The 14,246-nt window shown below is 43.3% G+C and overlaps 1 protein-coding gene across 2 annotated transcripts in view; it reads left to right on the top strand.

The window, feature by feature from the left end:
* The window catches only part of NAALADL2 (N-acetylated alpha-linked acidic dipeptidase like 2), a 4,115,865-nt gene that overhangs the window by 1,893,600 nt on the left and 2,208,019 nt on the right, over nucleotides 1-14,246 (top strand). For both annotated transcript variants that reach the window (XM_069618713.1, XM_069618714.1), the window contains one exon: nucleotides 6,019-6,292. In XM_069618713.1, coding sequence (XP_069474814.1) covers nucleotides 6,019-6,292 — 274 coding nt within the window. The remainder of the gene's footprint in view (nucleotides 1-6,018; nucleotides 6,293-14,246) is intronic.

Below are 14,246 nucleotides of genomic sequence, written 5' to 3'. Positions count from 1 at the left end.
CTTATGTGGGTTGGCAGAGTGTTCCACAGTTTCAAAGCTAGGACAGGGAAGCTCATGCCACCCGCTTTTTGGAGTTTGGACCTGAGCAGAATTAGGCTGTGAATTTGGGCTGATCTGATAGGACGGGGGAGAAGATATATCTTGTTTACTGAGGCCGAATCTTCCAGGAAGTTGCCCGAAAGGGGGATGAGGATCTGAGTGTGGTCTGCGTAGTCAGTGTAGATGACACCCAGTCTGTCCAACTTGTCAAATAGGGCCTTAGTAAAGATGTGGTACATGCTAGGAGATACACATGATCCTTGAGGAATGCCACAGGTAACTTGTACAGGGTCAGCTGCTGCTAGAGGGGAGAATACTCTCATTGTACGGTTTACAAGGAAGGATTGCATCCAGGTTATGGCATCACTTGAAAAATGGGCAGCTGAGTTGGTTGCATAAAACTGCATGATCTACCAGGTCAAAAGCCACCAATAGGTCAAGGAGGAGTAGCATACCTGATTTACCATGGTCCTTCAACTCGTTAATTTGGGTCTTGAGGTCGATCAAGGATGTTTCTTTGCCATGAAGGTGGCAGAAGCCAGATTGACGTGAGCCTAATAGGTTGTTAACTTCAAAGTAGTCCTGGATTTGTAGATAAGCTACTCTGTCGATAATTGTAAGTAAGAATGGGACTGTGGTGATGGGTCTATAGTTAGTTGGTATGGACAGGTCTAAAGTTTGTTTTCTGAGCAAGGGAAGCACCCAGGATTGTTTGAGCTTGTTAGTCACAAGGTTCGACTTAAAGGATGTGTTGATAAGCTTCGAGATAAAGGGGGCTAGATCTCTGGCTGCATCCTTTTTGATTTGGGCTGGGCAGTTGTCACCTTTGCAGTTAGAGGGTTTCAGTGAGAGTATATTTTTTTCTGTCTCGGCTATAGATATTTTCTTTAAACTGAATGGATGGGAGGTACTATTATGAGAATTTAGAGGTGGCTGCTGCTGAGGTGAGGGCTCAGTCGGTAGGAGCAGGGAAGCTTTCTTATTGGCAATTTTTGTTTGGAGGGAGCTAATTTTGCCCAATAGGGCATTCTGTATATTAGTACACCAAGGCTTATCTTTGGGGGTATTGTCAACCTGAGGTATAGGTGATTCCATTTCTTTAAGGATGGAGAATAATTCCTTAGTGTCTGATTTGGTCTTGGATATTCTATCATTGAATGTATTTTTTTTGATGCTAATGATTTCCTTCTTGTACAGTTTAGAATGATTGGTTAGCTCAATTTTGTTTTCTTCGGTAGGTGAATGGCGCAAAATTGATTGCAGCTTTCTTTTTTGAGTCCTTAATTCTTTCAGTTGTTGTGAAACTAGTTATTCAGATGGGATATCTGTCTACCTTTATGGGTTTTAAGTGGGGCAACGGTGTCGAGAGCCTTAGTCATGGTGCTGTTGAAGACTTCCACCTGCAAGGTGGGGTCTGAGTTGCTAGTTAGAATGTCAAGAGTAGGGAGAAGGTGAGGTAGGAGATTTTCTGCAGTAATGTCTTTTTTACTCCTAGTAGAGATTGGCGGTGCCTTAAGTATCGGTTTAGGGCGGATAAGGTCAAATGAGGCAGAGAAGGAGATTACATGGTGGTTGGTCCATGATTGTGGTATTGTATTAGTAATACTTATTTTGCAATTCAAGTCAGCAACCCAATCTAGGGTCCTGCCTTTGGCATGTGTAGAAGTGGAGACTTTTTGTGTCAGGCCATAATCATTCAGTAGCGAGGCTACAGATAGAGCATGTTTACCATTGCTATCATTGAATCCGAGATTGAAATCTCCCAATAGCAGAATTTGTGCATGGTCCTTGGTATTATTAGTCAGGATGCTAGTTAAGTCCCCCTCAAAGGAGCCTAACAGTCCTGGTGGTCTGTAGAGCACATAGATGGTAAGGGTATGGTTACAAGAGAGGTGCAGTTTAGCTATGAGTGTTTCGCAGGATTGGAGTGGGGGGGTAGTGGTTAGCCTGATAGGACCGTTAGATTTATGGATAATAGCTAGACCACCACCTCTGGTTTTGACTGTCTGCTCTTAGTAGTTGGTAGTCGTCTGGTACTGCTAGCATGATAGCAGGGCCTGCGGCTTCGTGGAGCCAAGTCTCATTTATGACCAAGAGGTCCAGGTTTTCATTTGTTATGGTGTCGGAGATATCGGCGGCATGAGCTACCATAGATCTGGCATTAATGAGTGACCCATATATGTATAAGGTGCTAATGGGCTTAGTAACGGGAAGTGGTTTTGTTTTAGTTTGGAAAGCTTTTCGGGAAGTTGTCTGGTTGGTAGCAGGGAGGGGAGTGGACATGAGGTTGTGGCCGCGGTAGTGTGGACATTTGTTGGCTGAACGAGTGGGTTGGGCAGCCTTGCAGGGGAAGCCTCTGATGGCATGGTTTGAGAGGGGTTCATAGAGGCAGGGCAGTCTTGCTCTCATTCTCAATTTTCTATCCTTAGGTGGGCATGAGGCAAAGGATACAGAGGCCATTATGTTGAGGAAGCCTAGAACAAGGTGTATTGTCTGAGTTTTGGTTATTTTCAACATAATTGTCGGCAAGGAACAGCAGGTTGTAATCAGATACAAATTTGGGCTATAGGCATAAACTTAATACCAAACTCAATAGTCATGCAGGAGTAGGCTAAATACAGTATTCAGGTCATAGGCAATGTTGGCTATTGCAGCATTCAGGTAGCAGGCACGAGTGCACTGGATACTATTTAGGCTATTGCATAGGTAGGCATAATCTGTGTGCAACACGCAATAAATAGTCATACAAGTGTATGATAAATACAATATTCCGATAGTGGGCAGATATAGGCTATTGCAGCATTCCGTGGCGAGGCAAGGGTGCACTAGCTGCAGTTTAGTCTATTTCATAGATAGGCATAAGCTTTGTGCAATATTCAGTTATTAGGCATGTGCAAGCTGAATACATGATTCCATATAGGCGGATGTAGGCAGAGCAGCGTTCTAGTGGACAGGCAGGTACATTTGTATGCCACTATCGATTAATGGGGCCAATATAATCTAGTGCCATATAAGAGTGGTACGAGGTTAGAGGCTGTGGTAAGATATAAGGCTGGACGAGATATAAGCTAAGTACAGCAATCATTGAGGATTCCTGTGAATGTATACTGCTCATATACAAAGTTCTTTGTCGCCTGTTTGGTATTTGCTGTGAAAACTAATACATTTCAATTTGGAAAAAAAAAAAGATTCATTCGACATGCAGAACAAAAGGAAAGAGGGAATTGGGGTGAACAGGAACCAAAGTAACAAGCAATAGCTTTCATGGAGAAAGGTCCATTATGACAGACATGGGACCTGAACATGGCCACCTATGGCTTTCAACTTGTATACGGCGAGCTCTGTGTTTTTTAAAGTGAATTAGACCCTGATAAGTTCCGGTGATTTTTCGTGAAGCTTATCAAAACACAACATGTTGGGTAAGTTTTTGCAGTGGTTTTAAACAGTACTCCTCAATGGAAACTTGAGGGTATGATTGTAACGAATTTGCATAATGATGGTTTCAATGTATAGCAAATATGCACTTTAGGTATTGTATAGTAATCACAACTTTAGGTACTAGTGAGTTGAATGAATGTGGTGATTAGAGGGCACTTTATGCCCATCTTAGTTGTCTTTTTCAAATTCTTTCTCGTCTTCTTTCTCCTCCTACCCCTGACTATTCAGCTAGTTCCACTCTTTCAGCCTCTGACTTCTCTCAATTCTTTTCCTCTAAGGTGTCTTACCTCTGTTCAAATATTGGAGCTTTCAGCTCACCAACATGCTCAACTTCATTTACTTCTGTTTCCTCTGCTTCTATCTCTTGCTTTATACTAATCTCCAAAGCAGATACTTCTCTTCTACTCTCAAAGTGTATCCTCCTCTGGTGTCTTACCTTACCTCTTTTTTCAATATCTGTCTGTCGAAATCAACTTTTCCCTCAACTTTTAAGCATGCCTCTATTATCACAATTTTAAAGAAATCTGCCGACCCTTTTGCGCTTGTCTCAAATATTCGTCCTATTTCTCTACTACCCTATCTGTCAAAATTGCTTAAAAGGCTGGCTTATTCAAAAGTGTCTATGTTTGTCTCCAATTCAATTTCTTTTCTCCCTTCCCAGCTCCCAATCTCCCCTATGGCGAAATCTGGGGCTTTATCTTGACTCCACTCTATACTTTTCTCACAACATCTCTCTAGCATCTTGTGCCTGCCACTATCATCTATGTAACATCTGCAAAGCTTGCCCATTTCTTACTTTTCAAGCTTCAACATTGCTTATCTCTTCTCTGATTTTTTCTTGACTCTTCTACTGTTCCACTGCTCTCTTTGGGCTCCCAATCTCTCATCTCGCTGCTCTAAAATCTGTGTTTAACTCATCTATTTGTCTTCTCTCTTTTTGAAATTCTATCTCCCCCTCTCTTGTTGCTCTTCACTGGTTATCTTTTCTCTCTCAACTCAGATTTAATTTCTTATGTCTCATCCGCAAGTCCCTCTATGGTCTTGCCTCTGACTATCCTTCTGTCTTGGTATCTTTCTATTTCTCTTCTCGTTCTCTTGGCTCCTCCTCTCAATTTCTCCTGGTGGCACCTTCACCCCCATGTGCTCAATCTCGCTTTTGCTCCTTTTCACTTCTAATTCCTCTTCACTGAAACGCTGTCCACTACTCTCTTCACTCTATCTCTGCCTACTCGCTATTTCGTAAGTCACTGAAGTCTCATCTTCTCCAACATCTTTAATATAATTGATTGACTGATTGTTTTTATTGACTACTTAATCACTTTATTGTATCGATCTTTGTTTCTCTGTACAGCACCTTGGCTTAAGGCGCTATATAAAATATAAATACATACAAATACAAATACTTTATTATGTGTGTTGAATGGGTATAGAAATTGAAGGAATATCTATTTATGACACAATGTAATTGTACAGTGTACAATGTAATGCTAGTTAGTTTGGTCATTCTACAAAAAGCATGTGGTGTTCCCACTGATGTGTCTTTCACTGCCTGCAAAACAAACATGTAAAAAACTCTGTTTTGGCCATTTCCTACCTCTACCACAAAGGGTGTGCCTCACACTGCTTTTAGGTTACCTTCCACCGACAAAATGCATGTTGAGTCCGTATTGCTTTGGCATTCGCCTCTCCACATGAATAATTCTGCTTGCTTGTTCTCTTCCGCTAAAAAAGGCATATGTGCTTACCATTGGAGTGACATGCACCTGCGCCTTTAAAACAAATGTGGACCTCTTAGTATTTTGTCTTCTCCTCCGCCTGCCAAATGCAATGTAATAATCATTGATATGGTGTTCCCGCTTCCTAGAAAATGCATGTGTCATGCACCCCCTCTGTGTTCTGCTCCTTCAGCACGCATGTGGGCTACTCACTGCATTGACTCTGCATTGGCTCTGCTTACCAAATGCATGCACATGTTTCTAGCACTGCGTTTTTGTTTTCCCCCGCCTTCAAATCATGCGAGGCTAAGATCGCTTTGACCTTCTTCTTTGTTTACTAATGAATGGGGATTTCTCACTGCTTAGCCCTTTCCCTCTACTTACACATTGCATGTGTGCCTAGAACACCTTCTCTGTCACTGGTTTTAATCATTCACCATCTATCTACAGATCAAGTGAACTCAAAGTCACATATATATGACTCTAAATCCATGACTTTACCTAGACGCTATTATTGATTTCATTCTATTTGAGCCTACAATATTACTCACCCTAAACTGCCCTCAAGCTATGGTTCCAATCCCTAACCAACCTCTTCAAATGTCAACTACTGTTGGTTCTAATTCCTACTCTCCTGCCAGAATCAAATGAATACAAAACACATATGTTGAGATTCAGGAAAAAAAAATATACAAGAACATAATTTATGCACTGCCTGTTTTCAAATGTATGCAACGTAGAATACAAATTATTATGCAATTGGCCAAATTATTTGATAATTATGTGATGCATTTATGCCATTTTTGGTCTATTTTTATTCTTTCAGATATTTTGCTCAACTAGCAACCAATGAAAATGAAACAGGATTTGGCAAGATTCTAGCTGATCAGTGGACATCGTTTGGATTAAACGAAGTCCAGTTAACAAACTACTCTGTCTCAATTGATGTCCCGGGCTCTTCTCCAAATACTGTCACTTTGAGGAGCAGCGGCCAATGCTTTTATCCAAGTGGGGAAGAATGCAATGAACATTCAGAACACCATCACAGTCCCGACCACCTGCACTCATTTGCCGCTTACTCAGCCAAAGGCACTCTGGAGGTAAAATGACATGTTTAAATTAGTCTTGCTCACATTAAAAAGTATAACTAGGAAAATGTTTACAGTTATGCAAAACATATGGCATCAAATCCATGAAACCATATAAATATGTTTTTGGCAAAAATGTAAATTGTAACTCACAACAACGTGCATGTTGCACGGAAACACATTTTAAGCTTTTGTGGGATCAGGTAGAAGAGAAAAGAATTTCTTAGAATCGTTGGCTCAAGTTGCTATGGTGGTAAAAATATAGTTTGTGATGTTAGATTATCCTATTCATACCCTAACCGTCAGGCCGAATTGGGTGTTTAAAGGCCAGAGCATAGGGAGGGTTCTTAATGAGTGTCCCTGGGCTGACAACACCTGATCCAGCATGCCAGAGAGTGTATGAATGGGTGCTGAGAGCATTGTATGATGTTTGAATGAACACGAGGCCTCACAGCATTACGTTAATTCAAACAGAAGACTTTTGCAAGATGGCCACCCCACAGCTGGAAGATGGGGCTTCATACAGAGCCCCTCTTCCTTTTCCCTGGTGGCCAGCACAGACAACAGGAGGTGCCAACAGCAGCGTCGGTGGGTGCCGCTGTCACAGAAATCATGTAAGTGGAGGGATTAAAAGAAGAAGGGAGGGTGGAGGAAAGATGGCAGGGTGGGGGAATCAGCAATCAGGTTGCTCAGAAAGCGGGCTAAGATTGGCAATTTCAGCACGCGATCCGAGCAACCTGATTGATTGCTGCCCCGCCCGGATGCTAATCTATTTTACAGCCTATACAGTAGTGAGGGCTTGTTAAAGAGATTTTTTTCTTTTTTTTGCTTTCCGGAGTTTTATTGTTCTTTATTTTTATCATTATAGTTTTTATTGAATTAAAATATAAAAACAACATCAAGTAATTCATTGCAACATATTCATGACAAATCATCTATAATAATCACAGAGCAATCGTGAAAATTACAGATCTCTCACAGTGCATTAGTCTCCCTCTTACCCACCCTTTCGGCCCATCTAGGAACTGTCCTTGTGTAAACTCTGTCTGTTCGATCAATGTCTTAGTTCATTGGGAAGAGTCACAACCTCGCCTAAGTCTTAGATTGGTGCATTCTCAATGCCACCAAATCAGGTCCATTAATCAATTCCATTAATTTCATTAATTGTTAAATTAATTTGGACCAGCCTGGGCTAAAACAGCTGATTGCAGTTCTGTACAGTTTTTTTCAGCTCATGCTCGTCTGGCCTGATTTTTCAGTCTTTCAGCTAGAAACAATTGTATAGAACAGTGCACGCCCAAGTTATCATCCCCTCAGTTCCCTTCCTTGTACATTCCAGGTGATCTCAATGACCACCCGGGTCTTATACCACCACATTCTTCTGCCTTGTTGCATATACCTATGCCCTGTGGTTAGATCAGCACCCTCACCCATTGATCTCCCTGGGCTTCTCATGGTGAGTACCATGTGCCCTCTCTGTCCACACTCTACTGAAATGTCCATCCCCGGGCTGTCATCCTCTACTGTTTCAGTCTCCCTGCTCGCCTCAGCTAATATCTCCTCCTGTGATAAGTCCCAGTTTGTACTCTGAGGCCCCCTGGGCCTGCATTCTGCTCTACTGTGTGAGTGTGAACCGCAATCTTCTTAAAGAGTGCTCTGTCAAATTTCAATACCCCCCCAGACATCAACCCCAAGTAAACAAACGAACATGCAACACAAACCAAAAACCAAAACCTCTAACCTCAGTGTGGTAGACTAGTCCCTCTGCAAATTGCTAATGTGGCCTTCTACAGCCCTCTGGAGGCTGTTTTCAATGACTTTGCACATTTGCACTCCCCTTGATCTCGTCTTTCCCACTGTGATGCTTCAGGACTGCTCACGTGCCCCTCAAGAACTTTACCCAAAGCGTTCAACACTGGAGCTTAGCCAGATTTCCAGAGTCTCAAGATCATCTGTTTTGCCACCATCAGTGCTATGTTCAGTCATTTCCCATCCTGCCTGGTTAAGTGCGGCAATTGCAACATGTCCTGCAAGATGCAGAGTCTCGAGTTCCCTTGGGTGTTGTACCCTATTCTCTTCCCATTCTCCTGGCCAAACCCCTGCACCTTCCAACAATACCACAGAATTTGTCCCAGGTCTCCCCTACTGCCACCACACATCTATCATCTTGTGGAGGGTGGGGGGGGTGAGCCTGTCAGGTGTCCAATACCATCAGTGCAGTATCTTTATCTTGTATTGTATTAATTTTAGCCTCGCCTCTGAGACCCCCCTCTCAAAGCTCTGAAATATGCTGTGGATTGTATTGTTAGTGAACTGTTCCCCAGGCAACTTCTGCCACCGGTTCTAAACTTCCTCCCTGATGCTGCTCTGGTAAAGCCAGTCCATGAGCACTTTATATAGCGTGCCCATCTTCCCTTTACTCCCAAACCTCTTCCTTAGCGAAGTCGGAAGGGGTGAGAACCTCCTGAAATGGTCCTTGGTGACCCTCTGCATGCAGTGAGCCATCTGCCTGTGCCTCCACCCTTCTTCCGCCCCAATTCCCAAGTCTCCTGGATATCTTGAAATAATATGCATTGGTTCCCCCTCAGAATGCCTCACACCTGCCTTATAATCGCATCCGCCCATTTCGTCCAATGAATCTGACTCCCCCTATTTTAATGCTCACATCATGCGCGGATCTTCTAGATGCCAGTAGCTAGCCACCTTAATCCAGGTGTGGGCTCTTCGCCACAATAGGATGATTGTACCAAGTATCGGATGCATTTTGTCCTTCTCCTCTGCTCCGACAATAACCCTCAATAACCCCCAGACCCTTCCTTTAAACAATTTACTGCTCCCCTATCACCCAAGTCAGTCTTTTTGCCTCTTCCTGAAAATAAACCGCCATTTAGGACAGTTGATGAGCAACGTAATACACCGCCATCTGAGGTAGCCAGAGTCTGACCTGCTCTTGACAGAACATAGAACTTTTCCGCCTTCAGATGTGGATGTCGTCTCCCCCAAACAAACAATTTGATCACCTGCATTATCTTCTTCATCAGAACTGGTGGTACATTTAGGGGTACAATACCGAATATATAATTCAGCCGGCCAGACATTACCATCTTTGCTATTTGCGTCCGTTCCCAGATGAACAAGTTCAGCAGTGCCCATGATTCCAATTCCGCTTGCGCCTTATCCCATGCCGGTTCTACATTGTCCCTTACCCATTGTAGCTGGATCTCCCCTAAGCAACTATTGTAGGTGCTACTATTCAGAGACATGGCCTTGCATGTTTCCCAATTGATATTGTAACCAGAAAATGAGGATAGAACTCTGATCAGCCTCATCAGCTCCTTAACCAAGGTACCTGGTTCTGTCAGTGTCAGCATAATATCGTCAACATACAAAAGTTTCTTGTGTTCTCTCACCGGATTGATGTTCTGGTTAAGTAGTATTGCGATTGACAGTGGCTCCAGCGCGAAGATAAATAATAGGGGGGAGAGTGGGCATCCTTGCTTCGTTCCCCTCTTTATGTGAAATACTTTGTATTGTGAGCCTTTCCCTTTAACTTTGGCACTGGGGCCTTTGTATAATTGCTGTTCCATTGCAGAGACCTCTGCCCTAGCCCAAAGCATTACATCACCCTGAACAGATACTGTCACTGTACCCTGTCAAACGCTTTCTCAGAGTTGAGCGAAAATGCTATTCCCGGGTCTAGCCCATTCTTTTCCTGCCACAGCAAGTGCAGCCGCATATTTCCCTCACTGACCTGACCATAACAAACCCCACTTGTGTCTCATGGATCAATTTTGGGATGACATGTTGGCAACCTGGCCGCTAAAACTTTTGGGAAGATTTTGATGTCCGCGTTGATTGGTGAAATTGGCTGTTAGTTGCTGCAAAAGAGGGGATCCCTGCCTGGCTTCGGGATCACCAATATTAATGCCTCATTGAACTCTGCCCAGAATTTTGCCAATGCTATTGCTTCTTTGAAGTCCTACACCAGTTTGGATGCCAGTGTAACGCTCACCTGATTCCCACGGAGGCGCTGATCCCGGCTGGGCTGCTATCGTTTCTTCAATTGAGAAGCGTAGAACTCGGACGACTCTCAGGACTGGGCTTCCTCTTATCGAATGTCTGACTTGCAGGGTAAGTTTTCTGCAGGTGGAAGAAAAAGGGTTAATCACCGTTTGATGGGATTCCATCTCCCACCAATCGCCAGTTTCTCCCACAGCCTAGCTTTCTACTTGTCTCGGCGAGCTCTCACCTTAGGCGTATAAATGCTGAGCTCTCCATCCTGCGTCTGGTGCAGGGGTGCGTGGATTCCAGTTACGTCACTGGATGAGTTCAGTGTTGAGGCTGAAGTCTTTTGCGGCCTTAGTTGTGGCACTGGTGCTGGGATGCCGAAGAGCGATGCCGCCGTTACTGCACGAGCGGATGCCTGTAAGTATACTGTAGTCTTTAGGCTTTAAAAGATGGGCACCTCAACAATGTCCCTTTTCCATTGTTTCATGCATTGGGATGCTGTGGGCATCCGTTGTCGCTGCACGTGCCAATGCACGTAAGTATAACGTTCGTTGGCCGCTTTTAATGGCACCTCTAATAATGTCCTTTTTCTAATTTTCAGGTGCCGGGATGCTGCGGGCTTTATATCCGTTGCCACTGCACGTGCCGATGCACGTAAGTATAATGATCTTTGGCCGCTTTTAATGGCACCTCTAATAATGTCCTTTTTCTAGTTTTCAGATGCCGGGATGCTGCGGTTGATGCGGCCGCTTCTGCGCGTGCAAAAACTGGTGAGTTAAGATGAATGCGACTGCTTTCACCCGAACCCCTTTTTAATTATGTCCTTTGCCTTTCAGGTGCAGAGAAGCTGCCGAAGAGAAGGCCGCGGTTAGCTCTGTTGCAATCACGGATGGATCAGGTAAGCGGGCGCGGCTGCGAGCGAGTTGCACTTTTCTAACCTTATGTTTATTCTTTGCAGGTTTTGCCGGTGACTGGATTCCGGGATCTGGTAAGTATTGTTCTGTGTCTTTCTTCATCCACAGGTTGCTGCGCGGAAGCTGAAGATGACTCTGGACCTGGAATGCAGGAGCCGACTCGGTGAGCGTCCTGCTGCTGCAGAATAACGCGAAGCACGTGTTTTCCATCGGGCGTGGTTTAAATAGCAGAGAAGTGCTTCCAGTGTGTGTTCTTCCACCGGTTCCACCCAGGTAAGAAAAGAGTTCCTGAATGGAGGGAATAGTTCCTCCCAGCCCTGATGGCTGGGGACTTCAACCAGACTGGATTGTTCTGGGTAAATATGCAGCATGGTCTGCCTCAGGTAAGTCCACCCAAGCATTATTACACTGTTTATCAATATGAGCCCGGCGCCTATGGCGCCGGGACTGAAACCCTTCATGAGCCTGGCGCCAAAGGCGCCAGGACACGGTCCAAAGGGCCCCTGTAGGGGTCTGCTGGGTCCGGAGTAGTGGAAGACGGGTCTGCTTCCGAGGGCGCTGGGCCAGTCCTTGCCCCTCGGGAGTAGCGCCCATGACAGCCAGCTTGATCCCTGTACCTTGTAGAACTCTACTTGTAGTCCATTAACCCCCCGCAATCTCCCACTATTCATACTGCCGATGCTTTGCCAAACCTGCTGGCTTGATTCGGGCTTGCCTAGCACAGACTGGTCTTTTTGGTGGAGACATGGGATGGGTAAAGAATCAAGGAATCATTGCTCCATTGTAGGATCCTCGGCAGGTTTTGCTGTGTACAGAGTTTTTTAAAAAGCACATAACTCCCTCAGAATGTCATAAGCCTGCATCACCAGCTTCCTGATGTCACTGTTTTTTTATCATGCCTATACCACCTTGCTCCTCCCTTCTCTTAAGCTGTGCTGCCAGCAAACATCATGTCTTTTCCCCCTGTTCGTAATGAGAAGCCCGCAACCGGAAGAGGGAATATTCCACTTTCTGCTGTGTAATACTTATTCACCTCATATTTTGCCCTCCAAAATACCAGCAACACATTACCTTTGGGGTCCTTCTCATAATGTTGTCCTAACTCCTTCACCTCCCTATCCAGACCACTCAGTCTGTCCTTATCCTCCCTTTTCTTTCAAGCTCCCTTCTGCAAAATTATCTCCCGGATGTACACCTTTGCAACCACCAATAGTGCATAGAAGCCCTCTCTTATGTCCATTACCTCCTTCTTATCACCCAGATTCTTCAGCAAGCTGACAGTCATCTGCCAACTTATGGAGCCTCTGCCCTTCAATGTCATATCTAAGGTTATTAGAACTGGGTCATGATCTGAAATTCCCCCTGGAAGTATCTTTTTGCATGCCAGCTGGGGTAATACTGTCCTTGATACTGGAAAGAAATCTATCCTCGACTGCATGCTGTGGACACATGAGGTGAAGGTGTACTGCTTGCCTGTCGGATTCATCAGCTTTCACGCATCTACCAGACCAGTGTCTACCATTATTTGCTTTAATCTATCCCTTTCCCTCCTCAACGCGTCTATATAAAAAGACAAAACACTGCTGTAGTTTTGAATTGCGCCTTTTAATTGAATACAACACATTCACTGAATTAGTATTTTTCATTCAGTTGGTTTGCTGGGTATAATTTAGATGATTCTTCCTCTTAAATTGTTACAACTCATGCACTGAATTAGCGTTTTCATTCAGTTTAGGTTTTTCTTTAAGAGTCTTTTTTGATAGGTATTCCTCTTAAAATTGACTTTTGATGCTGTTGGTACTTGCTTCAAAGTTCCTCTTTCTTAAAGAATCCTCTGATAGGTATTCCTCTTAAATTGACTTACAATGCTGTTGGTGCTGTTTTTGCTTTTGCTTCAAAGTTCCTCTTTCTTAAAGAAACCTTGACACGTGTTTCCCCGTCTTTTGTTAGGACGGTTCTTCAGGAGGTTCTTATATAGTTTTGTAATTATGTTGTTAGAGGGTTGTTTCCATTGTGTTTCTTTGGAATCTGAGAGGGAGTGAAACCTTAGGTAATTTGTGAAACTTCCATTTATGTTCAATAGCTGCGATAGGCTTCTAAATATTTTTTCTCACTCTGAAAAATACCAATCGGTTGTTTCCTGTTTTTTCTTTATGCTGACAAATGCATCAACATTATAATATACGTTACTTGTAGTTTACTTGAAAAATCTCTACAACGTTGGTTTTATCAATGATTTAGATTGTCATATATATTTTGTTTCATTGGATTAATGAACATGTAATTTCTTAGCGAATTGCGAAGAAATATAACCATTCAAATTCAAAAAAAGAACATAATGTAGATACCTTCACTTGTGGTTTGTACATGTCTTGTCTATATGAGACATTTTGAGGTGGAACACGCGTGGACCCATCCATTTTTCAATACAACCAATCAAGTTGCCTACTGGGGCAGGTATATTGATAACATTATCATGATCTGGAATGGTACAGAAAACCAACTCAAAGAAACGTTCCTCCCTCTGGTCCTGTGTGTCTGTTGAAAACATTTCGCTCATGTTTGCTTATATAAAATGGATCGCCGTTTTGCAGTAGTGTACATAAACTATAACCTTACTCTAATTGAACGTTTAGAAAACTGCCTATATGCAGTGTTTTGTAAAGAAAAAGTTCCTTAGTTACCTTGTTTCCTGCTGTACGACACACGTCTTGCTATGCGCCGGTCTTCGTTGAATCTTCGTTTGTCAAATGACTCGTTGCGTTCTTATTGCACGATGACGTGTGACCTTGCGTTATTTGAACTGCGCCATTTTGGATTGGGACTGATTATGTATTTTTCCTTTAAAAGGTGAAATGGAAAACGACTTCTCATGGTGGAATAATATTAAGTCGAAAAAATGCAATAAAATTGAAAAGATGAATTTTTGTGTCTTTTTATGTTATTTATATCCTGGTCAGCCTTAGGGTGATCTGTAAGTTTGAATTAGTAGCCTAACTTAGCACTCTAAATTTCTATTTTCAACTAACATATATTTACCAAAA

The sequence above is a fragment of the Ambystoma mexicanum genome, chromosome 10 (genome assembly GCF_040938575.1).
Source record: "Ambystoma mexicanum isolate Mex_15411 chromosome 10, UKY_AmexF1_1, whole genome shotgun sequence".
NCBI classification, from domain to species: Eukaryota; Metazoa; Chordata; class Amphibia; order Caudata; family Ambystomatidae; genus Ambystoma; species Ambystoma mexicanum.
Note: the sequence above shows the minus strand (reverse complement) of the source record. Positions and strands in the feature narration are given on the sequence as shown.